General features: G+C 46.5%; 1 protein-coding gene across 7 annotated transcripts; it reads right to left on the bottom strand.

Moving 5' to 3' along the window:
• Positions 1-863: 863 nt before the first annotated feature.
• On the bottom strand, positions 864-18,109 carry PEX5 (peroxisomal biogenesis factor 5). 7 transcript variants are annotated; one of them, XM_043881761.1, is made up of 16 exons: positions 17,991-18,109; positions 16,329-16,491; positions 15,976-16,011; positions 15,507-15,639; positions 14,942-15,073; positions 9,128-9,233; positions 8,492-8,582; positions 7,992-8,102; positions 7,656-7,748; positions 7,031-7,150; positions 4,277-4,420; positions 4,010-4,080; positions 3,425-3,637; positions 3,021-3,186; positions 2,536-2,693; positions 864-2,231 (listed from the first exon to the last, which is right to left on the bottom strand). In XM_043881761.1, the coding sequence occupies exons 2-16, from the start codon at positions 16,473-16,475 to the stop codon at positions 2,030-2,032; spliced, it is 1,923 nt and encodes a 640-aa protein (XP_043737696.1). In that variant the 5' UTR covers positions 16,476-16,491; positions 17,991-18,109; the 3' UTR covers positions 864-2,029. The 7 variants fall into 7 exon arrangements, with proteins under 7 accessions (XP_043737696.1, XP_043737695.1, XP_043737699.1 ...); XM_043881760.1 differs by lacking the exon at positions 17,991-18,109 and adding an exon at positions 17,080-17,229; XM_043881764.1 differs by lacking the exon at positions 17,991-18,109 and adding an exon at positions 17,080-17,229 and having other exon boundaries at positions 7,031-7,126.
• Between the last annotated feature and the right edge of the window lie 8,388 nt (positions 18,110-26,497).

Raw genomic sequence — 26,497 nt, 5'->3', positions numbered from 1 at the left:
GGCCGTGCCCCACTGCCCTTCAGAGACCCAGGTGCCAGCAACAGATGCTCTCCTCCCCATAATGTTGTCTTTTTTTTTTTCTATAAAAGTATTACACACAAAGGAAATTTGTAAATTACAGAGAAGTATGACAAAGCAGGGCAAAAGTCGCTCACAATCTTGACACATTTAACATATTGGGAATTTCTTCTCTTTTCAATGCATTTTCTTCTTGAGATTAACTTGTAAAAAGTTTGCTAACCTTGCTTTCTCATTATATTGTTAGCTTTGTCATTGGATACTGTTCCCTAAATATAACTAAATAGCTAAATAATATTTCACTGTCTGGATTACTGAACCAGTTCTCTTTTAGACATTTCAAATTCTAACATGGCCACAGACATTTACTTCCAAATATAAAAATGTATATTTTAAAATTTTTCCCTAGGATAGAGACCCATCTTGATATGTCTCTAGTTTCTGATAAAACCCGGTGGAGCCAGCATTGAAATGCTGCCATCTCAATGCCCTAAGCATTGAGAAAGACTACTGATGTCTTCCATGGAATAATTTGTAATAAAAAATACCAAGCAATTATATTGTACCCCATATTTTTCTGTATTGAAGTAACACAAGTAAAAAATGCATGATTGCTAAACACCTGTCTCTCCTGCTAAACCACCAGCACCACGAACACAGGGACCCTGACCATCTCCCTCATGTACCTCCCATGTATTAGGTAGATGCTGGATAATCAGTGTTCCAGTGAGAATTTGAAAGATGAAGAGAGAAAAACTGTTGAATACCAACTTCCAAACAGCAACTCCCCTCCCACCACACCAACTGCACACCCAATAGCAGGACTCAAAGCTATGTCAGTTTCATTTATTCTTCATACAAATATTTTACAGCTTTATTTTTTAAATCATTTACACATATTCATACAAAGAAAAATAAATTTCAGGATGGAACCTTGGGACCATGGTACTTTAAAAAAAAAAAAATCTCTCTGGTCATTAGCTACTGAAGACAAGGCAAGCGGCTTCGTGGCCACCTCAGGCATTTCTGGGGTGAGTGTGTCTCCTGGCAGAATTCATGCTCACCTTCCCCCTGGGGAGGTGGTACAGGGGAAGAAGGCAGGCAGAGGTTCAAGGTAAAGCTGAACCCCCTCTTTGTTGGGGATCTGGCAAGGTGGCAATTTCTGAACTGGCTTTCCAGAAGAGCTGGCTCAATTCTGACTCGCAGGTCATTCTAAGTGGAGGGGGATGGCCACAATCAGGACAGTCCTCGTCCCACCTGCTCTGTCCTCCCTCCCCAGGCCCCAGACCAGAGCCCTGGACCTGAACACATCTGGTCCCTTCGAGGCTCAGTCTACAACAAGCCTTCCTCCCCACTCCCCCCACCCAAACACTCTGCAGCAACTGACCCCTGCAGCCCCTGAAGACCTCTCCCACAATGATGCCCATCACTGTGTGCAGCAGCCACCAGGAAACCCAAGCTGCAGCCAGGGGAGGTCCAAGGACGACAGAACCACAAGCACCCCTAAAAACCCGGCTCCACTGAGCCAGATCAACACTTCAATCTCACATGCCACCCTAGACACGGTCATCACAGAGATGCTCGGTAGGACCTGCCCCACACCACTGCCTGAGGAGGCTGCATGATTATCAATTCCTGGAAAAGGCCGGGGGAGGACAGATGTTACAAATGTGGCAGACCCATCAGAAACGGCAGCTGATGACAACAGTTACCCTCTATCTTTGGGTCCTAACCAAAAAGCAGCACCAAGAAAGGGCATGATGAGCAGAGATAGGGAGCTGGACAGACAGCCCTTGAATTACCAAGGGCTCCAATGACATGGCTCCTTTTCCTACAATTATGCAGGAACTAGAATGCAGACTACCCACCCCTATGCAGAGGCGGCCCCTGAGAGGCGGTACCGCTTGTGGTCATCAGCCCGCCCCCTTGGTAGGCCCATTTGGGGAGAGGGAATCATGTCCAGAGCAGGGACCCCTCCAAGCAGACACTCGCAGGGCAGCCCATCCCACTGTCACTGGGGCAGACCGAACATCGCCAGGAGGGTGGGCAGGTCCCGGGCATCAGCTGCCCCGTAGGCATCGCTCTGGCCTAACATGGACAAGGCCAAACGCAGGGTGCTCCAGATATTCTCTGACATGGCGCCCCCTTCACCCCGAGGGCCCCGACTCTTCCTCTGCATGTTCAGGGCCTCCAGAAAGTGTTCCACAGCCTCCCTGCAGGGCAGAAGCATGAGAGCTGGTGAGAGGATAACCCAGGGAAGGAGGCCCATCAGTGGGCAAGGGGAGAAAGCAAGCTGTGCCTGATGGTCAAGTAACAGATCAGAGGAGTAGGAGCCAGGGCCCACAGCAGGGAGGAGTTCATTCATTCATTCATTCACTCATTCACTTGTTCACTCATTCGTTCATTTACTCACTCATTCACTAGTTCACTCATTCATTCATTCATTCATTCACTCATTCATTCATTTGTTCATTCACTCATTCATTCATTCATTCCCTCCTCAGCAGACACTCTTACCGGTGGGCCCCAAGGTTGATACAGCTGATGCCCAGGTTGTAGCGGGACCGGATATAGCCAGGCTGGAGTTCAAGGGCCCGGCGGTACGCAGCTACTGCTTCTTCACTCTGGTTTCCATTGGCCAGGGTGGCCCCTAGCTTATTCCACAGCAAATAGTCCTAAGGCAGGGATGGCCAAGGGTTAGAAACACCAGCCAGGCTCACATCCAACTCTGCCCCATCTCCCCTGGCTCCCCACTCTATTCTATTTCTCTAGGATGTTATGATCCCATTCCTATCTCCACAGATCATGACATAACCACTCACTCCTGCAGACTCCCCTAAGCCCAGATGAGCTTGGACTCCCGCCCTTCCCTTCCCAATTCTCCCAAGGAAGCCAGGACGCAGAACTGGAAGGAGACAGCCGTGACACTGAAGGTCCCAACAAACGACTCCTCCCTGGGGCACAGAGTCGGGGCCTCTCTCCCCTCCTCCCCAGATGCTCACGTCGGGGCGGACGCTGAGCGCGGCAGTGAAGCAGTCCACCGCCTTGTCATACTCCCCGCTCAGGTTGAAGAGGACCCCCAGGCCACACTGCACATCAGGGTCGATGGATGTTGGGTCCAGGCGCACAGCCGCCAGGAAGAGCTCTTTCACTTCAAGAAACAGGGAGCTGGGTGAGGAAGACAAAGATGCAGAAACGCAGATGGATGGATACGTCTATATTCCCAGCACTCTCTTCACTAACCCATCACATACCCACGAAGCATCCGTCCACCTGCACCCTTCCTTCCTTCCAACCCTGAGTCTCCCATCCCCCCAGAACTGAGTGGCAATCTACCCCAACTTCCACTGTCCAGGTCCTCCCTCTCCCTGGTCACCACCCGCCACCCCAGGAGCCCCTCACTCACTCGGACAATAGGGACCCCAGGATGCGCCTGCTGGAGCCCAGGCCCACCCCACTGGCCCCCTCCTCCCCGGGAGCCACCAGGTGGGCATAGGCCGGCGTGTAGCGTAGCCAGTCTCGCAGGGTCTCACAGGCCTGCCGCTGCAGGGACTCATTGGTAAAGCTCACAGCTAGTGCCATCAGGGCCGTCCGGTTGTCTGGCTTTAGCTCCAGGCACCTGTTTGGACCGAGAGGGACAGGGCTGGTCTCAGCAACCCTGCAGTCCAAGCCGAGAGTTACCTGCCAACTCCCTCCATTCAGATGCAGAGGAATCCCCTACTGGTGGGTTATTAATAAAGTCACAGATCTGAGAAAGGGGACATTTGAGCAGCTGAGGAACCAGCCAGGGTCCCCCAAATAAAACCAAAAGCTGGGGAGGGAATAGAGACAGTTATTCCCAAGTTCACTCCAAACCTTAGAGCTTCATCATGAGAAAACACTCATTAGTGGCCAGAAAGGAGACCAGGACCTGTCATTCTAAATGCTGTTTACAGAGCTCCAAGACCACCCCACCCCTCCCCCACCCACGCCCCCCTTTCAGAGTACTCACTTCCGCAGCGCACTGATGGCTAAAAGTTCTTGCTCGTTCTCTGCCTGGGTGGTCCCCAGATACTGCCAAGCCTAGAGAGAAGGTGCCAGATTTCATCACCCGTGTAGTCATCGTCCCTTCCTCTGGCTCCCCATAGACTCACCATCTCACTCCCAGGCCCCCATACCAGGCCGTGACCCAGACCCTAACCCTTGTGCACTACCCACTTCAGGGCCTCCCTCAAGACTGGCGGAGCTCTCTCTAATTAGGTCAGGAGGAGCCGCTCACTTCCATGTGCTTGGGGTCCTGCTGCACGGCCGCCTCGAAGAGCAGCACGGCATTGGGCAGGTCCCCCTCCTGGAGCCGCCGGAGCCCCTCCTCGAAAGGCTGGGGGTGGTCCCGCAGGGGGTTCTCCTCCTCAAAGTGGTATCCCTACAAGGAAGAGGAGCCAGGTGAGACCGGGTCTCAGAAGGAGCAATCTCAGATGGAGCCGCTATGGAGCATCGGGAATGAGATGACAACCAAGGCAGGCAAAAGACGGAGAGGAAGCGGAGGACCTCCACAAAGGGATCTGGAGAAACGCTGGTAAACCCTCCATGTCATGAAACAGACTATCCGCAACCACAGTGAAGTCATCCCGCGCCGTGCCCACGCTGCTACCCTGCTCCCAGCAGCTGGAAAACCTGGCAAACTCTAATCCACACTGCAATTAAACTTATTTTTAGGAAGTCTTTATCGGCTGATATTTCCATATCCTTGACTCCTCAGCACTGGACAGAGGACATTTCTTAACAGGATCTGCTTAGGGTGTGAGATAAGCTCTCTTTGGGAGAATGTGAGGGTGGGATATTTCAAAAGAGATAAGCTCTCTTTAGCTAGTCAAAGGGCATTTCTTGTTATCTTGCAATAGTGAGATAATATATAAAGGAAATGTGATTTGAGGCTCTACTATTCAAATGCAACTCTCACCCAGCTCACAGAGTCCTGTGCGCACTGATAGAATAGTATGTGTTCAAGCACTTTGAAAAACTTAATTTATTCTCCAGTTTCATTCTTAAAAGTTATTAGTATTAATCTGTATCTGATAGTAAATTAAAGTTAAATTCCAATATCCTGAGGACAGTAAAGGCTTCAGAATCACGTCCTGTTCTAGCAGAGGTGTTCTCATTTGAGGGGTTAGGATACTATTGTGCTGAGTCCTGTCCTGGGGCCGTCCACGCAGCAGAGAGGTGTTAGGTAAACTGGATTCCTAGGAAGCATGTGACTGTGACAAGGGAACAAAATGCTCCTTTGAGGAGAGCAGGGGTCACCACCACAAAACAACACACCAGAATGAAAGCAAGATGCAAAACACAGGGCAAGGCCCTTTCTGAATACAGCTAAGGACAAACCAGAATAAAACTATGAAATAAGGACATAGAGGAGGCCCTTCTTCACTATCATTGTGAAAGAGCTCAAGAACCAGAAATGCTTAAATTCTGCCAGCAAAGTTCTAAACCACTGTAAGCCATCACAGATGCAAATTATTTGTGACAGATAAAATTTAAATAATTACAATGGAGATTTAAGAAACACGGCATACAGGAGATGGACTTGGGATGTTGTTGTTGCTCAGTCACCAAGTCGTGTCCAACTCTGTGTGACCCCATGGACTGTAGCCCGCCAGGCTCCTCTGTCCATAGGATTCTCCAGGCAAGAATATTGGAGTGGGCAGCCATTTCCTTCTCCAGGAAGCTTTCCTACTCAGGGATCAAGCCTGGTTCCCCTGCATTGCAGGCAGATTCTTTACCATCTGAGCCACCAGGGAAGCCCATAACAACCTACAAGATGCAGGATAAGCTTGGGGTCACTGTTACAGCCTAAAAAGTCTAATCATTAGGCCTGATCCACTGTCTGGTCTGCTCAAACTTTCATAGGATCATACTGCAAAAACAGGATCGCAAAAAAAAAAAAAAAAAAAAACAGGATCGCGACTAAGTAGAGTGTATCCCATCACAGAATTTTCACCTTCATTTTAACAGTCTACAATAGCTGCACAAGGTATGGCTGCAGTCTTGCAAATTTAAGGACCATGAATAAAAAAATTTACATTCAGAGACCCATGAATTTACTTGACAGAGTCAGAGCCACATCTTAAAGAAAAAAAAAACACTACTACTGACATATAATTCAATAACAGCAAAAGGCAGATAAAATCTGGATTGTTCATATGTGCTAATAAAGTTCAGCATATTTTTGTAGAACATCAATTCAAATGTTTCTAATCCTAATTTTGCAATATCCCACCCAAGGTATCAATGACGTCAAAACAGGGTTCCAGAATCTACAAGTGGGGACTTCCCTGGCAGTCCAGAGGTTGAGAGTCCGCCTTCCAGTGCAACGGACCTGGTCAGGGAACGAAGATCCCACATGCCCTGCAGCGTGGCCAAAAGAATAAATTAATTTTTTAAAACAATAAGTAAAGAGATACTAAGTTGGAGGGCAGAGATGGCCTACTACCTAACATTTTCTACCAAAGGAGTTATCAATATTCTTAAAATGCTTTCAACCAACCTCCAAAGCAGAGCTCCTTCTTCTGTGCTCTTAACGCATCATGTGCAAACCTCTATTTCAGGTACTATGTCACTTATGATTGTTATTATTAACTTTTATATCCCAAGAATAAAGAATACTTTCAATGACTGGAGAAGAACACAGAGTGACCCTAATGGTAAAGAACCCACCTGCCAATACAGGAGATTTAAAAGACGCAGGTTTGATCCCTGAGTCGGGAAGATCTACCCGGGAATAGCCACCCACTCCAGTATTCTTCCCTGGAGAATCCCATGGACAGAGGAGCCTGGCAGGCTACAGTCCATGGGACCGCAAAGAGTTGGACACCACTGAAGTGACTTAGCATGCTAGGGAGTAATCCAGGCTTCCTTTTCATGGAAGGGGGCTCAAGAAAATGATTACTTAAATGTGGATACCCTTCAAATTCAGGATTAAAGGAGAGACAATAAAAGAAGGAAACCCTGCGACGTGAAAACAGCTACTTCTCACCTTGTCATAGGAAGCAGACGTGAGGTCGTCATGGTCAGAGAGCCAGGGGTGGGCCTCAGCATCACGCTTTGCCATCTCCTCCAACTCTGCCTGCAACTTGTCCCAGAAATCGACATCAGACTGTAAGGGAGGGAGGGCAGAAAGGGAAGAAGGTCCATTGTGACCACCCCACCCCGCTCTCGGTGCCGCTACAAGGGGCTCCCTGTGGCAGGAGCTCTTCCTTTCCCACGTGTCCCAGATCACTGAAAAGCTTTCCTTTGCTGCTCTTCCCAGATGCTGTTCCCAGGTCCTGACTCAGTGGTCTGGGAGGCCCAGGAACTGGTGTTTTTGACAGGCACCCCCACCATCCCATGGCGAAGGAAATGGCAACCCACTCCAGTATTCCTGTCTGGAGAATTCCATGGACAGAGGAGCGTGGCAGGCTATAGTCCATGTAGTCACAAAGAGTCGGACACGACTGAGTGACTATCACTCACACTCACACCCCATCCCAAGTAATTCTGACACGTTATGAAATACAGAACATTATGAAATACAACGTCCGTCATCTCTGATACTGGGACACCCACTCTCTCCACAGGAGCATTTCCTCCTGGCCTGGTCACACTTGGCCAGCTGTTCTCACCTCTATGGCCGACTTGGCTCGTTCAAACTCCATATCGAGGGCAGACGTGTTTACTGGTCTTGTGAATTGGTCAACCCAGGCCTCTGACGTACCCTGTAACAAAGCAGGCTGGTCATAGCACCAACACCAATTTTCTACCCACTGAACACCCATTATATAGCACCAACCTGGGCACTTCTGAGAAGAACATTCTCAGAATCTCTTTCCCACCCACTCAGGACCTGGATGCTACCAAACAAGCTGGCAATAGGTTCCCTTCACCCTCTGGGACCCCTGAGCCCACGGCTGGGGGCACCAGCAGCTCCGGGGTGGGGCTGGGAGGTGACAGGAGCCTACCTGCTGCTGAATAAACTCTGCCGCCCACTGCTCTGCCTGAGCTCGGCCTGACCCTGCGCCGGACTCCAGGGACACCTGCCCCTCGCCAATCTGCCGCACGAATTTCAGGAACTGGGGCACAGAGATACACACAGGCCACTTGGGAGAGGCCTTGCCGGTGTGCCCTCTCGACCATGCCCAGAGAAGCCTGCACTGACCCCTCCCCCTGAGGACCACCTCTAGCTGCTGACAAGATACACTAAGGACCCTGGAAAAAGCGGAAAGCAAAGAGAGGGGGATCTCTGGCTCTAAAGATGGGAGAAGGCACAGAAAAGACAGAGGGTTAGCAGGCGAGGAAATGGGGGCAAGATTGGGGGAAGAGGCAGGGTCCTAAGTCTCTGCTCCCCAGAGAGGAAGGAGTGGACCCCGGGTCCCAGCTCTTTCTCTTTAAACTAAACGGGGGTAAGGGAAGGGTTCCCCTGACTTCTCGGATGAAGCAGCAGTGGTGAGAGGCGGCTCACCTCAGAGTTAGCCAGCTTGGGGTCATCCACCTTGGCCACAAAGTCACTGGCTGTGTGCTGCAGGTCCTCCTCGGGCTGGTATTCATCATACCTGGAACAGGCGAGGATGCGCTAACTGTACACATGGGTCTGCCACTACCTTGCCCTCGCCATTCCCCACTCCCCGCCCACGGTAGTTAAAGAGTTCTCATCGGGGAACAGAGAGGGTGACCCGCACTCCACTCTCGTGGGTTGAGAACCCACGAATTCTGCTTTACATTAAAGAATGACCTCTGGGCAGCAGGGGCAGAGCACTAGCTACGCGCTTCTACCTCTCTTCCCCAAACCATCTTTGGGGCAGAGAGAAGCAACAGACAGTAGCAGGCTCCAAATTAAAGGGAAACAGGTGCATCAGATAAAGCTATGAATTCTTGGTATAATTAGGGTTCTTGATTCAATTATATTTGAGACATAAATGAATTGGGGTAATAGTACAAGTGGAAGCCTTAGAGTAGGTAATGAAGGGCTGCAAGTAGGTTTGAGGATGTGGATGGAAGAGCTTGGGGGGCACAGGAGCAGGCAGGGGGTTGGTTGAGGGAGGGGACTGTCCAACGCCCACCCCATGGGGCCCATCCAAAGAGAAGAGGCTGGACTCACCAGCGATCAGCGGCAGCCGTTCCCTCCGGCTCTCCCAGCCACAGCTTCTCCTCTGACTGCTCCAGGTACTCCTCAGCCCAGCGGGCTGGGGACACGGACAAAGGGTCTGCAAAGAGCAGAGGGGTGGGCAGTCAGCGAGGGAGCAGGGAGGGGAGAATATGAACCAAGTCAAGGCAGAATCTCGCAGACATCCCTGGTCAAAAGAAAACACTACCAAGTTTTCAATATCCAACCCACTCCCCAGGGGCCTGGGGGACAAGTGTACTGAGCTGGGGACAGGAGACCAAATAAGGTGGCTCAGGAGAGGGGTGTGGACCAAACCCTTTTTGTTTGAAATACAAGAGTGCTCACTAAGACAGCAGGCGCCAGGCCTCCGGCTTCCTCAGACGTGACGCGGGGACCTTAGGAGACCGGGGGAGACATGGGCGCTCCCACTCCTTAATCAAGCCTCTGTCTGTCCTCTGTCTATACAGTTCATGCCCTCCAGGCCACAAGAAGCTCGTATTTTATCCTAACATAATGTACCACCAAGAGAATCTGAGGAACAGACTGCTGAGCCAGACCTAGAGATGTATCAGTCCACTCTGCCCACTGCATCTTTTTTTTTTTTGAGATGTAACATACAAGTATGAAACTACATACACATGAAAGTATGTAGAGTGGGCCAGACTTACGTGTGCTGCTTCATTAATTTCTACCTATGAACACACTCCAGATCACAGCAGGGACCAGTCTTCAGTTCCCTCACAGGTTCCCGCAGGCCCCCACCACTACCTACCCCGGGATAAACACTATTCTGACTTCTGTCACTTCTGACTGATTTTGAGAGCTACATTTTTCAGTCTAATTCCAGAAACTGTCTCAGAAGCTCTCGTGACAAAGGTTGCACCAAGGCAATCTCAGAATAAACATAACAAATGAGGCTGCTGGACTTTTCTCAACTTGCAGGACTTTGCTCTTCACTATTCTGAAGCCAGAAATAAAAAGGGAGAGGGAGACAGATTAAAGGACTTAAAGGGGCCCTAAAGAATTAGTACACGAAGTGAACGATGGGCTTGTGGTCTTCTTTCCTTCTGCTCTGCCCTCTTGCCCTTATACATGTTCATCCTGTTTTCTGAAGCTCTGTCACCACTTTTAACACCAAGGAGGCAAGCTGTCCTCAGTATTGATTTATAACAGAACTTTCTGTTCCACTGAACTGACACTCTGTCTGAATAATTTCAACAAGCTAATCTCAACTCTGAGAAAACAATGCCAAAATCTGAAAAAGAAAAAAAAAAAAAATCAAGACTCACAGATATCACCTAATCATAAATAATAAGTGACTTATTAGCAATAAAATGAAGGATACGGTTTTGATCATGGACTTGGTCTCTTAATTTCAAGAGCTCCTAACATTTATATCCTGATTTCCGTCACTGGCTTTTACAGGCAACATTTCTCTCCTTTGCCCCAGCTAGACTGTTGGCTCAAGTCTGGAGACCTAATAAGGAAATGCCTAATACCCCTATCCTGTTCTGTTGAAAAGTAACCAGTCCTTTCTCCTCACCCTCCAGTCACGCCTTCCTCTCAGCTGGAGTGTTTTGCAAAAGCATATTCTGGCCATAAATACCCCTCAAATTACAGAGAACACCAGTTCTGCGCAATCCTCCTTTACAGGACAAGAAGCGACAGAAAAAATACGAAATGACCCAGACTCTACAATGGACAAGAGGAAGTTTAGGAAAAAAAAAAAAAATCCCAGAGATGCATCATCATCAAGGAGCCATAATTTGGTATTTAACCCCACTGGCCATGAGATTCAGGATTTTCTGGCATTGGGAATCTACTCCAACAAAAGATGTAAAATAAAACAATCAAAAGAATACTACCTGACCTTCAATGCTTTTTGAGCAAATCTTATAGAAAACCAGATCCATCTGCTTGCCTGTGAGATTGAATGAACTAAGGCCTGCTGAGTGGGAGGGACTATCCAAAGTCAGGAGATCCTAGAGTGATACCCAGCAACCTAACCTAGATACCAGACATCTGACTCAGAGCCTTCACCTCACTTCGATTCTCGGTGTGTGTTCATTTCATCTAGAAACATGAACGCCAACTCAACAGTCAAAAACTCAGAATTTCCTACCTCTACCTATGGAAGTTTCCACAGCTGCTAAATAACACAGTGGTCCAGAGGCAGGTTCTAGGGCCTTCCCTGGTGGTCCATTAAGAATCCACTTTCCAACACAGGAGACACAGGTTTGATCCCTGATTCGGGAAATGAAGATCCCACACGCTGTGCAGCAACTAAGCCCACACGCTACAACTACAGACCCCACACTCTGGAGCCCTCTCGATAGGACCAGAGAGAAGCCTGTGTGCCGCAACTAAGACCTGACACAGCCAAATTAATTCATCAAATTTAAAAAATAAAAAAAAAGAAAGAAGGCAGGTTCTAGGGTCAGCCTACCTGCACTCGGATCCCAACTCTATCACTGACTCACTGTGCATCTCCTGCCCCATGTCTCCCTCCCCACGAATCAGTCAACCCTCTAAGTTTCTAAGTCCTTATCTGTGAAATAGAGACAATAATAACTACCTCACCAGGATTATTGTGAAGACCAGATGGAATAATGCCAGTGTAAAGCACAGAGTAACAAGTATTAGCTACTATCATCATTTCTGTCTGCTCAAGGCAAAGCCATACAAAAGTGGAAACATCACAATGAGATTGTTATTCCTTTTATTCCACAGCCTTTCTGCTGCCATCCAGGGGAGATCTATCGCCAATCACCATCTGCTAATTCTGGCCACTGGTCTTCCTATGAAAAGGCAGCTTTATCTCTCCTGACTGTCACGTAAACCCCACACACCATGTTACCTGAGGCGGTCTAAACTCAAAACCCCTTAAAGATGTTTCTCTTCTCTAGAGCTGAGCAATCACACAGTAGATAGTTACTTGGCCGAGAAGACTGTCAAATAAGTGGGGAGGGTTGGAGTTCCATCAGGAAATATGTCAGACTAAAAAATGAGCTTCATGTGGTAATGGAATAATTCTGAATCTTAATTGCACTGATAGTTACACAAATCTTCACGTGATAAAACTACATGAAACTATAAACACACAAATAAAAGTATGTAAAACTGGTGAAATCTAATAAGATACATGGATCATGGCAATTTTCTGATTTTGATATTGTACATAACGAACAAATGCAAAATATGACCAATGGTGAAAACAGAGGGAAAGACACACAGAAACTTTCTGTACATGTTTTTTGCAACTTCCATGGGATCTGTATTTCCAAATACCACATTAAAACAAGAAAAAATGGTTTCCCTTTAAACTAGATTCTGACATCCTTACAATGGGGACTTGAAAATAGTAAAGATTTAAAGAATATAACCTTCTCTCAACTTGAAGTCTACTTATCCACAAAGAAACAGGCTATGTCACTACTCTGAAAATATCAGCCATAAATGCTATGAGGTTAGTGTCCAGGGATTCCACGGCTTCAACCAATTACAGATGGAAAATGTTCAGAGGGGGTGAGGCAGGGGAATTCCAAAAAGTTCCAAAAAGTAAAACGTGAGTTTGTCCCATGCTAGCGACTATTTACAAAGCACTGGCACTGTATTAGATATTATAATTAATCCAGAGATTTAAAGCATATGGGAGGTTACATTCTATGCAAATATGACACAATTTTATATAAAGGACTTGAGCATTCACAGGGGTCCTGAAACCAAACCTCTGCAGATACCACGAAGGACTGTACTAGGAAGTCAGTTCCCTCTAATTCTTTCTGCCAGATCTCAACTCTTCCATTCAATAAATCCTGAAGGACTACTACATACAAAGCAATATATTACTGCAACAGGGCATTTATATGAAGACAGATCCCACACAGCTCAACTTTCCTTTCCAGTTTTCCACATCCTTGCCTCCAGGAAACAAGAGGAGGAAGAAAGAGATCTCCCAAACAGAATTTAACATGTAAGACAGGTCCAACATGTTTTTCTAAAGTAGCTCTTCATTTACAGGATAAGGAAGATTTCAATGGCTCCAAGCACTTGAGTAATTATAATAACAGAAATCTCATCAATAATAACAAAAAACTCATCCTGAGTTATCAAAAATAACTGATGCTCATGAGTTATAACAGAAGTATCTCGAACACATGTAAATCCATGGCTGATTCATGTCAATGTACGGCAAAAACCACTACAATATTGTAAAGTAATTAGTCTCCAACTAATAAAAATAAATGAAAAAAAAGAAGAAGTATCTCTGTAATAAGAGACAGCACTTAAAGCTAAGGTTTGTACAAAAAGGTGAGTACTAGTTTGGTGGAGGGAACTTTGTGGTTAAAGCTCAGATTTTCCAGTTGGGGCAATTCTAAAGAAGATTCTCAATGATAGTGTAATGGTTCTAAGTACGGAGCCTGGAGTCAGACATAAGTTTGAATATCATCTCTGTTACTGAATGATTTCAGACAAAATATTAACCCTTTCAAAACTCAATTTCCATGTCTATAAAATGCGGGCGGAATATCTACCTTGTATCACTGTGAAGCTCAACTGGCTTTGAGAATACAAAGTGCCCAGAAACCAAGAACACCCACCGTTCTTCTTTAAACTCCAATTTAAAAGAGGGAAAGGGAGTCATGATAAAAGAGACCAGCAGCTTTATTTTATTTTAGTTGCTAGATTTTGGGGGTTTTCTCCTGTGTGTAGAGGAAGGCCTATCTTGAGGAGAATAAAAATGATTGGGAGCGGGAGGCACCCATTAGGTCATTAATCGTGTCATGAAAATTCAGTAACTATGATGACAGGAAGAGCCTGAGAGGCCAGAACCTTTGTGACTTTCTCCCTTAATCTCTCTCGTTGTTGATTTCTTAAATGGAAATAGCCTAACAGTGCTCACTTTGAGAGCAATCAGGAAGAAGAAAGCTGAAGAGAAGGACCTTGCTCAGGCCTGTCATCAGACAGGCTGAGGGGAGAAGCAGCAGTCCTACAGGGTGCAGTGACCTCGGACAACTCAAAGATGGAAAATTAGGCTGAGACCCTGATGCAGGCCTGGCAGTACAGCATAATGAGTAAGCCCACCAACTCTGGAATCATTCAAACCCAGAGTCAAATTCCAACTCCACCACTTACAAAGCCGTTATTCCTTAGGCAAATTACTTAATCCCTCAGCCTCAGTTTTCTTATCTATATACTAAGAATAAAAACAGTAACAACCTCAAGGTTTTCAGGGAGATTAAATGGACAATGCATTTAAAGCACTAAAACAAAGCCTAGCTCATAGCGAAGTAAACATTAGCTAATATTATTAATTTTTATTATCATCACCAAGACCGTACACTTCAGGCCTTTGAACTCCACAATTCCACTTTCCAAGGCTCCAACCCTGCTCAGGACGACTTAATGCGAGAATCCCCAGGGATGCCGTGAACAGCTCTTTCTTCCTATGCAACACTGCCACTCATCCAACCCGTGGATCCTCTCCACCAAACTACAATAATAAAGTTCCAGGTAACAAAGAAGAAAACCTAACTCCTTGTGTTCTCTCTCTCCTCACAGTCTCTTAACCAATTCAAACCCACTCCTGTGGATAATATGTTTCAATTCCCTATTACCATCTAAGAGAAACCTGGTTCAGTGCCCTATAGAAAAGAGTCAAGAGTTCAGAAAGGTCATAAGCAGCTGAAATCACTCTATATCTTACAATGAATGAGGGATAAAAAAAAAAAAAAACATGAATGAGGATAACACTGTAGAACACTGCACCATAGGAACCATTTTAGATTTTCCCATGACAAGCCTCACCTGTAACTTCAGAGATGAACTCTTGGGACCAGTCAGTCTCATTATACTCCTGAGTGACATCCACAGCATCTCCAGCTGCGAGAAACTCCTGGGCCCAGTTCTCGGACAAGGCCAAGTCTGCCACACCAGGGGCTTCAGAGAGAGACAGAGAGAGAACCGAGGAAAATACACATCATTCCATCAGGCCTCAGGAACTCTGTTGTTGCTCTTGTTTAGTCTCCAACTAAGTCGTTTCCAACTCTTTGCAACCCCATGGACTGTAGCCTGCCAGGCTTCTCTGTCCATGGGATTCTCCAGGCAAGAATGTTGGAGTGGGTTGCCATTTCCTCCTCCAGGGGATCTTCCAGATGCAGGAATCAAACCCGCGTCTCCTGCATTGGCAGGCACATTCTTTACTGTCTGAGCCACCAGGGAAGCCTGAGTACACGTGAAAAAACTCTACTCTATTTGTCTCCTTCTGTAACTCAGTTCCACAATATCAGTGGCTTCCAAATACAAAATCCCCTTGTCCCCATCTGCACAGAAAACGGTGATTCCTCTCCCTAACACCAGACCCTGGACCCACCTCTCTGGGGTGCCTGGCGGAAGTTTGACTGTTCAATCTCCTGCATCTCAGCCAGGAGGTCATCCATCTTGAAGGTCTGAGGGGCACGGGATATGAGAGGTGCATTCTGGTCCTGGAGGAACTCAGCCACCAACTGTCAGAAGAGAGATGGTAAAGCGAACCCAGCAAGAAACAGGGGCCCATTCCACGAGGGACACAAATGTCAAACACAAGGAAAGGGAAACATAGAACCCATAGATATGGAAACGCTCAAAGAATACGTAAAGCAACAAAATTCTGTAAAGCAATTATCCTTCAATTAAAAAAATAAGTTTTTTTTAAAAAAAGAATAAACAAAAACCAACAAGAGAGCTGAGGCAACTCTCATTGGATCAGGGAAGTCAGCAGACTGAAACACACCTGAGCCAAGTTTAAAGTAAAAATACAGTAAGCAAACAAAAAATGAGACAGGAGAGACTGGTATGTTTACCTCATCTTCAGAGGCTACTCCCAAAGGCTTAGAGACCTAAGACAAAAGAAAGGGAGATGATATGGTACAATCGTGAAGACCACAGACCCATAACTCAGCCCTGGGTAAATTTTCCAGCTCTTCCATTCACATGACCTTGGGCAAGTGACAAAACTTCTCTAAGCCTCAGTTTCTTCATCTATAAAATGGTTGCCTTCCTCTATACAAAGTCGTTCAATGCCTAATACAGTAAAGCTGACTCTGCAGTAACTGCTATTATTTGAAACACAGTAAAGCAAGCAGTTATCCCAAAGTGTGCATCTGGACCCTCCATCCCAGGTCCCCACTGTGCTTTCCACCTCAAGAGCACTCACCGCCTCCGAGGCTGGGGCTCCTGGAGGCCAGGGGCCGGGCCTCAAGCCCTCCTGTCGAAGGGCCTTGTCCTGGGTGAAGTGCCCGGCCAGCTTCATGAGTGGGTTGGCACCCCCACATTCCGCCTCCACCAGCTCCCTCATTGCCATGGTGACCGCCGGCTCTCTGATGGGCAGAGGTTTGGAACTGAGGTCCAGGAGCCAAACCCTTCCCCAACCCACGTCCGTCCCAGGTGATTGGCCGCGGGCCACTGCGCCTTCTCGGCTTGCCCCCACCTCTGCCAGGAGTCGGGGGGCCGGTGCCCTTCTGCCGCCCCCCTCAAAGTCTACCGCGCTCCGCCGGGGCCTCTCCAGCGGCCTCCACGACTGCGGTCTCAGGCAGCGGGACGGACGGCGACCGCCCCCCACAGACGGGCCTGGACCCCAAGGAACCAAGGGGGACCATTCCGCAGCTGAGCTGTACGCGGACACTAGCCAGGCAAGGAAGAGGGGCCACGCCGCGGGGCCGTCAGTCCAGGCCCCCACACCCCTGTCGCCCGGCGAGCACCGCGGGGGGGCCATTCCCGCCCCCTAAGTCACCTGGGCCCCTCCCCCTGTTCGGCCGGTCCTGGCCCACCCCTCCCGCGCTCCTGGCACCTCATCTCTCCCGCCCCGGTAGCAGCTCAAGCCCCGCCCCCGCGCCCCGCGAGGACACCGCAAGGGCGGGGGGAAGACCAGGAAGGTGTCCTCGCGCCCCTCGGGGCCCAGAGCTCACCGCCGCGCGCGGAGCCGCACGATCAGGCCCGGCACCTGGTGCTGGCCGGAGGGGACGGGAGCGGAGGGGGCGGGGAGCCAGGGGCGGGGCTCGGGCTTAAAGGGGCAGTGACCGTCGCGCGGCGGCAGCTGCCCTGCGGAAGCTGTTGGAGGGGGGCGGGGCTTTAAGTATGCGGCGCAGCGTAATGGGCGGAGTCATGGGTCTTAAAGGGGAAGAGCGCCTTAAAGGGGAAGTCTCGGAGCGTCGACTAGGCGAGCGTTCGAAAAGATCGTGGACGCTAGGACTTATTTGATGGAAATCTCAAGAAGAATGGAGCTAGGAGGGCTTCCTGGGCTTTGTGGGGAAGCCGAGCACGCGGATCGTGGGCTCAGATCGTTCTGCCTTTTCCCGGGGAGCGCACTGTGACCCCGGCATATTCCCTCCCTTTTTGGGTCTCGGTTTTAGAGAAAGGCCCTAATGCAGGAATAGTGGAGGTGAAATCCGGGACCTTCCCCAGCCTTCCAGGCCTCCCTGCTTCCAAACTGCCCCTAGCAGGACAGCGTCACAGTTTCCATGGTGACAGAGGCCTGCCCCCGAATCCCTCAGCCACATCTGCGTTTTGGGGAAAATAGCACAAAATGACGACAAATTCCGGTGACTAAAATAGGGTCCAACACATCCTGAGACTTCAAGCTGGTAACCTACAGGGAAGGTGCACAGTGAGTCACTTCCCTCCCCTCCTTCCTCCGTCGCCACCTGTCAAGGTCACCGTGGTGACCCTATTCCCACGGCCCCAGACTGGGAAAGCACAACTATCGATGCAAGAAACGATTTTTAATCACAGAATAAGCCTCAGGTCCCACCATCTGCCACAAAATTGACACTGTGTGTCAAACCTCAAGGACACTGGAAGATAAACCGTGAAATCTCACCGGCCTCCAAGTCCCAGGGTGTCCTGACGTCATGAAGAAGGGCAGGAGGTGCTCAGGGCTGTGGGCAGTTGAGCAAGGACAAGTTTGTGCCAAAAGGAAAAAAAAAAAAAGAATACCATCCCAGCCGAGGGTGCAGGAGAGGAAGGTTATCAGCAGGTGGCGCCCTGAGCCAGGCTTGCCTCCTGGCTGTGCAGTAGATTTCAAAGGTGGAAGCCCCACGGGACCGTAAGGGCAAGGCTGTGTAAACATGTCCCTGATGGTAGAGAAGCTGCTCTGACACCTCAGGCGAACAGAATGGCAGGGAAAATCTGAGACTGCAAAATTTCTCCTTTTCCTTACGTTTTTACCAGAGATCCCAACCCTTGCCTGTACTCTGTTCTCAGGCTGCCACTGTAAAGCAACTGCTGCTGGTGCTGCTAAGTCGCTTCAGTCGTGTCCGACTCTGTGCGACCCCATAGACTGCGGCCCACCAGGCTCCGCCGTCCCTGGGATTCTCCAGGCAAGAACACTGGAGTGGGTTGCCATTTCCTTCCTGTACCTAAATAAACTAAACCATGCCAAGGAAGAAGGGATGCCCGTTTGGAAAGTGCATACTTTAAAAAGAGGATCCCTCAGGAATTAACAGCATTGTAAATCAACTATATTTCAATGTTGCTGTTGTTGTTAAGTCACTAAGTAGTGTCTTGACTCTTCATGACCCCATGGACTGCAGCCCGCCAGGCTCCTCTGTCCACAGGATTTCCCAGGCAAGAATACTGGAGTGGGTTGCCATTTCTTTCTCCAGGGGATCTTCTTGAACCAGGGATCAAACCCATTTCTCCTGCATTAGCAGGTGGATTCTTTACCACTGAGCCACCAGGGAAGGCCATCATACTTCAATAAAAATAAATAAGAAAAAAGAGAGAGAGAGGATCCCTGGACAGAGCAATGTTTAACTGAAAGCACATTGATACAATAGAGTGTCAGAAAATCAAGGCAACCAGATCCCAGTACCATTCAAAGCATAGCACACACATAACCTTGAGCTCTGCTAGGCGCTTAGTAACTGATTAGCAATAACTCACTATGTATGCCACTTGCAAGAGAATGTTAACAATGATACTGATGTTTACTGAATGCTTACTAAAATCCAGGCATCCCCCAAAACATTTTATGTGCATTAACACTTCTAATCTGCATAATACCCCTATGAAGTAAGAATTGTGGTTTCACTTCACAAATAAGACTTGGCCAAAAACACACAGCTAAATTTTCTCCAATTTTTAAACACTTACATTGTATTTACTATGCACCAGGCATTATTCTGAAGCTTTTTTCAAATACTGATTTATTTAATTCACATGATAATAACTATTATCATCCCCGTTTTACAGATGAGGAAACTGAGGCACAGAGAAGTTAGGTGATGTGCCAAGCTTGTACTAGTAAGTAGCAAAGCTGTGGTTTGAACCTACACCAGGGTCATCAAAGTTTATCTGTAAATGGCCAAGCAGAAAATATGTTTGTCTTGGCAGGTGTATGTCTCTGTCACAACCATTCAACTCTTCAGTTGTAGCATGAAAGCAGCCGTTGACAGTACATAAAGGAATGGCTATGGATGGTGACAACCATGAAATTAAAAGACTATTGTTTCTTGGCAGGAAAGCTGTGACAAACCCAGACAGTGTTAAAAAGCCAAGACATCACTTTGCTGACAAAGGTCCACATAGTCTTTCCAGTAGTCGTGTACAGGTACGAGAGCTGGACCATAACAAAGGCAGAGAACCGAAGAATTGATGCTTTTGAACTGTGGTCTTGGAGAAGGCTCTTGAGAGTCCCTTGGACAGCAAGAAGATCCAAACCAGTCAATCTTAAAGGAAATCAACCCTGAATACTCTTCAGTAGGACTGATGCTGAAGCCAAAGCTCCAATACTTTGGCCACCTGACACAAACAGCCAGCTCATTGGAAAAGACCCCGATGCTGGGAAAGATTGGGGGCAGAAGGAGAAGAGGGCAACAGAAGATGAGATGGTTGGATGACATCACTGATTCAATGGACATGAACTTGGGCAAACTCTGGGAGATGGTGAGGGACAGGGAGGCCTGGCATGCTGCAGTTCATGAGGTCACAAAGAGTTGGACATGACTTGGCACCTGAACAACAAATGGCTATAACCCCATAAAATTTGTTATGGACACTGAAGTTTGAGTTTTATATTATTTTTTAATGTCACAAGATATTAGTCTTCTTTTGATTTTTCTCAACCATTTAAAAACGTCAAAACCATTCTTAGCTTACAGACTGTACAGAAGCAGACAATAGGACATAGTTTTAATGATCCCTGACCTACAAACCTGCTCCCAGAGCCCCTGCTATTAAGCATTATGCTAACTTACCCTTTGGGAAAAAAATTCAATTATTTCCTTAAATATTTTAAATTACATGGCATTTAATATACAAATTTTAAAGCACTTTTTAAAAATTTTTATTCAACTTTAGCTGTTCTGGGTCTTTGTTGCTGCTCACAGGCTTTCTCCAATTTCAGCAAGTGGGAGCTACTGTCTAGTTGCATTGTGTGGGCTTCTCACTGCAGTGGCTTCTCTTGTTGTGGAGCACAGGCTCTAGAGTGTGAAAGCTTCATGAGTTGTGCCGCACAAGCCAAGTTGCCCCGAGGCATGAGAAATCTTCCTGGACCAGGTATCAAAACCATGTCCCTTGTATTAGCAGGCAGATTCTTAACCACCAAGCAAGTCCCTTTTAAGCACTTTAAATGCCTGACAGCTCACACAACCCAATAGGCAAAATTTCTAAACTCATAGTCAACCTTGTAAGTCTAATAGATCACACATAAACATTTTTCAAATTATCTTAGTCCTCTTAAAATCTCAAGACTAAAACTTTACTTCACACATTGAAGTTTAATACATCAGACTCTCTTAAACACCAAACACTTAAATTCATAATGTCACACACATACATCTGGAAAGCAAATTTACTGGCTCAGGTAGGTCAAAATTACTGGGTTAAATTTTAACCACTGTACAGGTACTTAAAGGTCAGAGATCTGAGACCAAGACAAAACTTCAGTTCCATTCAGTCAGTTCAGTTCAGTCACTCAGTAGTGTCCGACTCTTCGTGACCCCATGGACTGCAGCACACCAGGCCTCCCTGTCCATCACCAACTCCAGAGTTTACTTAAACTCATGTCCATTGAGTTAGTGATGCCATCCAACGATTTCATCCTCTGCAGTGTAGGGCCACCCAAGATGGACAAATCATGCTGGAGAGGTCTGACAGAATGTGGTCCAATGGAGAAGGGAATGGCAAGCCACTTCAGTATTCTTGCCTTGAGAACCTAATGAACAGTGAAAAGGCAAAAAGATAGGACACTGAAAGATGAACTCCCCAGGTCAGTAGGTGCCCAGTATGCTACTGCAGTCAGTGGAGAAACAACTCCAGAAAGAATGAAGAGACAGAGCCAAAGGAAAAACAACACCCACTTGTGGATGTGACTGGTGATGGAAGCAAGGTCCGATGCTGTAAAGAGCAATATTGCATAGGAACCTGGAATGTTAGGTCCATGAATCAAGGCAAATATGAATTGGTCAAACAGGAGATAGCAAGAGTGAATGTTGATATTTTAGGAATCAGCAAACTAAAATCGACTGGAATGGGTGAATTTAACTCAGATGGTTTTATATCTACTACTGTGAGCAAGAATCCCTTAGAAGAAATGGAGTAGCCATCATAGTCAACAAAAGAGTCCAAAATGCAGTACTTGGATGCACTCTCAAAAATGACAGAATGATCTCTGTTCATTTCCAAGGCAAACCATTCAATATCATGGTAATCCAAGTCTATGCCCTGACCAGTAATGCTGAAGAAGCTGAAGTTGAATGTTTCTATGAAGACTTACAAGACCTTCTAGAACTAAAACCCAAAAAAGATGTCCTTTTCATTATAGGGGACTGGAATGCAAAAGTAGGAAGTCAAGAAACACCTGCAGTAACAGGCAAATTTGGCCTTGGAGTACAGAATGAAGCAGGGAAAAGGCTAATAGAGTCCTGCCAAGAGAACACACTAATCATAGCAAACACCCTCTTCCAACAACACAAGAGAGGACTCTAACATGGACATCACCAGATGGTCAACACCGAAATCAGATTGATTATATTCTTTGCAGCCAAAGATGGAGAGGCTCTATACAGTCAGCAAAAACAAGACCAGGAGCTGACTGTGGCTCAGATCATGAACTCCTTATTGACAAATTCAGATTTAAATTGAAGAAAGTAGGGAAAACCTAGATCATTCAAGTATGACCTAAATCAAATCACTAACAATTATACAGTGGAAATGAAAAATAGATTTAAGGAACTAGATCTGATAGAGTGCATGATGAACTATGGACACGGGTTCATGATATTCTACAAGAGACAGGAAGCAACACCATCCCCCAAAAAAAGAAATGCAAAAAAGCAAAATGGTTGTCTGAGGAGGCCTTACAAATAGCTGTGAAAAGAAGAGAAGCAAAAAGCAAAGGAGAAAAGGAAAGATATACCCATTGAATGCAGAGTTCCAAAGAATAGCAAGGAGAGATAAGAAAGCCTTCCTCAGTGATCACTGCAAAGAAATAGAGGAAAACGATAGAATGGGAAAGACTAGAGATCTCTTCAAGAAAATCAGAGATACCAAGGGAAAATTTCATGCAAAGATGGGTTCGATAAAGGACAGAAATGGTATGGACCTAACAGAAGCAGAAGATATTAAGAAGAGGTGGCAAGAATACACAGAAGAACTGTACAAAAAAGATCTTCATGACCCAGATAATCACAATGGTGTGATCACTCACGTAGAGCCAGACATCTGGAATGTGAAGTCAAGTGGGCCTTAGGAAGCATCACTATGAACAAAACTAGTGGAGGTGATGGAATTCCAGTTGAGCTATTTCAAATCCTAAAAGATGATGCTGTGAAAGTGCTGCACTCAATATGTCAGCAAATTTGGGAAAACTCAGCAATGGCCACAGGACTGGAAAAGGTCAGGTTTCATTCCAGTCCCAAAGAAAGTCAATGCCAAAGAATGCTCAAACTACCGCACAATTGCACTCATCTCACATGCTAGTAAAGTAATGCTCAAAATTATCCAAGCCAGGCTTCAACAATACGTGAACCATGAACTTCCAGATGTCAAAGCTGGTTTTAGAAAAGGCAGAGGAACCAGAGATCACATTGCCAACATCCACTGGATCATCGAAAAAGCAAGAGAGTTCCAGAAAAACATCTATTTCTGCTTTATTGACTATGCCAGAGCCTTTGACTGTGTGGATCACAATAAACTTTGGAAAATTCTGAAAGAGATGGGAATACCAGACCACTTGACCTGCCTCTTGAGAAACCTGTATGCAAGTCAGCAAGCAACAGTTAGAACTGGACATGGAACAGCAAACTGGTTCCAAATAGTTAAAGGAGTACGTCAAGGCTGTATATTGTCACCCTGCTTGTTTAACTTATATGCAGAGTACATCATGAGAAATGCTGGGCTGGTTGAAGCACAACCTGGAATCAAGATTGCTGGAAGAAATATCAGTAACCTCAAATATGGAGATGACACCACCCTTATGGCAGAAAGTGAAGAAGAACTAAAGGGCCTCTTGATGAAAGTGAAAGAGGAGAGTGAAAAAGTTGGCTTCAAGCTCAACATGCAGAAAACAAAGATCATGGCATCCGGTCCCATCACTTCATGGCAAATAGATGGAGAAACAGTGGAAACAGTGGCAGACTTTTTTGGGATGGGGGGGCTCCCAAATCACTGCACATGGTGACTGCAGCCATGAAATTAAAAGACGTTTACTCCTTGGTAGAAAAGTTATGACCAACCTAGACAGCATATTAAAAAGCAGAAACATTCCTTTGCCAACAAAGGTCTGTCTAGTTAAGGCTATGGTTTTTCCAGTAGTCATATATGGATGTGAGGGTTGGACTATAAAGAAAGCTGAGCGCCAAAGAATTGATGCTTTTGAACTGTGGTGTTGGAGAAGACTCTTGAGAGTCCCTTGGACTGCAAGGAGATCAAACCAGTCCATCCTAAAGGAAATCAATCCTGAATATTCATTGAAAGGACTGATGTTGAAGCCGAAACTCCAATACTTTGGCCACCTGATGTGAAGAGCTGACTCATTGGAAAAGACCCTGATGCTGGGAAAGATTGAAGGCAGAAGGAGAAGGGGACAACAGAGGATAAGACAAAACTTAGGACCTGCATACTCCCAAGATGATGCTGTTTCAGTCACAAGCAAACACTCTCAACCCATTTTTAAAGATAAAGTCTGTCTCCTGTGTCATGGATTCCCCAAGGCCATTTGCTTCAACTGATAATGTTACAAGTTACAATCTTATCTAGTTTTTATTGTTTCATTCACTGTGCAACTAATTTCTTTGACAACTTCACTTGGGTATATGAATGTCCTTACTTTGTAGGTGTTGAGTTACTTTGTAGCTTTTTGGAGGGGAGAAAAGTTGGAAAAGAGGAATTTCCTTATCTGGTTTGATTCTCTGGTTTTTTGATGACATAGTTCAGTTCAGTTCAGTTGCTCAGTCATGTCCGACTCTTTGCAACCCCATGAACTGCAGCACACCAGGCCTCCCTGTCCATCACCAACTCCCGGAGTCCACCCAAACCCATGTCCATCAAGTTGGTGATGCCATCCAACCATCTCATCCTCTGTTGTCCCCTTCTCCTCCTGCCCTCAATCTTTCCCAGCATCAGGGTCTTTTCCAATGAGTCAGCTCTTCGCATCAAGTGGCCAAAGTATTGGAGTTTCGGCTTCAAATCAGTCCTTCCGATGAACACCTAGGACTGATCTCCTTTAGGATGGATTGGTTGGATCTCCTTGCAGTCCAAGGGACTCTCAAGAGTCTTTTCCAACACCACAGTTCAAAAGCATCAATTCTTCGGCGCTCAGCTTTCTTTATAGTCCAACCCTCACATCCATACACGACCACTGGAAAAACCATAGCCTTGACTAGACAGACCTTTGTTGGCAAAGTAATGTCTCTGCTTTTTACTATGCTGTCTAGGTTGGTCATAACTTTCCTTCCAAGGAGGAGCAAGCATCTTTTAATTTCATGGCTGCAATCACCATCTGCAATGATTTTGGAGCCCAGAAAAATAAAGTCAGCCACTGTTTCCACTGTTTCTCCATCTATTTGCCATGAAGTGATGGGACCGGATGCCATTATCTTACTTTTTTGAATGTTGAGCTTTAAGCCAACATTTTTACTCTCCTCCTTCACTTTCATCAAGAGGCTTTTTAGTTCTTCTTCACTTTCTGCCATAAGGGTGGTGTCATCTCCATATCTGAGGTTATTGATATTTCTCCTGGCAATCTTGATTCCAGCTTGTGCTTCCTCCAGCCCAGCATTTCTCATGATGTACTCTGCATATAAGTTAAACAAGCAGGGTGACAATATACAGCCTTGACGTACTCCTTTAACTATTTGGAACCAGTTTGCTGTTCCATGTCCAGTTCTAACTGTTGCTTGCTGACTTGCATACAGGTTTCTCAAGAGGCAGGTCAAGTGGTCTGGTATTCCCATCTCTTTCAGAATTTTCCAGAGTTTATTGTGATCCACACAGTCAAAGGCTTTGGCATAGTCAATAAAGCAGAAATAGATGTTTTTCTGGAACTCTCTTGCTTTTTCGATGATCCAGTGGATGTTGGCATTTTGATCTCTGGTTCCTCTGCCTTTTCTAAAATCAGCTTGATGACATAAGATGCAGTATAATGGAAATGTCCATGCTCTGGAAGTTGCAAATCAAGGTACAGCCTTCACATATGTACAGTTGGAAGGGCTCTTTGAGTGTGTTTACCCATGATCCTTTCTCCCTCAGTTGAAGTCACTGGTGGAGACAACTGGGCAAGGGAAGAAAGCTGTTTGTGTAGATGGAGCCAATCGAAAACCTGGATTCATCTAAGCTTTATCTGTATCCATCTAATATACCTGGACAAAGCTCACTTTGCTTTAAAAGTGTTCAGAGTAATGAAATCTAGATATAGCCAGCACTATCAATTTAGGTTTGGATATAAACCCAATGTACATTTGGATACCTAACTCCATCACCTGGACACACAGCAGGGAATTCCTCTCAGACAGCAACAAGGACTGTGCATATTCCCTTTATCCCTCCTTGGAGCAGAATCTTTATGATTTTTAGCAACACAGGGAGGATTCATTCAGTCTGTCACACTTGTGTGTGTGTGTGTGTCTGTGTGTGTGAGAGTTGCTCAGTTGTGTCCGACTCTTATGACCTCACGAACTGTAGCCCACCAGGTTTCTTTGTCCATGGAATTTCCCAAGCAAGAATACTGGAGTGGGTTTCCATTCCCTTCTCCAGGGGATCTTCCCAACCCAGAGACTGAGCCTGGGTCTCCTGCATTGCAGGCAGATTCTTTACCATCTGAGCCACCAGGCAAGAGGTCTGTCACCCTTGCCAAAATCTAATTAGAAAATCTTTGATCCTTTTTCC

The sequence above is a fragment of the Cervus elaphus genome, chromosome 22, assembly GCF_910594005.1.
Source record: "Cervus elaphus chromosome 22, mCerEla1.1, whole genome shotgun sequence".
NCBI classification, from domain to species: domain Eukaryota; kingdom Metazoa; phylum Chordata; class Mammalia; order Artiodactyla; family Cervidae; genus Cervus; species Cervus elaphus.
The sequence above is the reverse complement of the archived record's forward strand: the minus strand, read 5'-3'. Positions and strand labels throughout refer to the sequence as shown.

Bases quoted from the DNA above. Each gene is read 5' to 3' on its own strand.
- PEX5 (XM_043881761.1), bottom strand. From the start codon at position 16,475: ATGGCAATGAGGGAGCTGGTGGAGGCGGAATGTGGGGGTGCCAACCCA. The intron at 7,749-7,991 runs GTAGGCTCCTGT...GCTTTGTTACAG, and splicing joins CAGAGTTTATTCAGCAGCAG to GGTACGTCAGAGGCCTGGGT. The intron at 4,421-7,030 runs GTGAGAAGTAGC...TCTTCCTTGTAG, and splicing joins CGTCTGCTTCCTATGACAAG to GGATACCACTTTGAGGAGGA.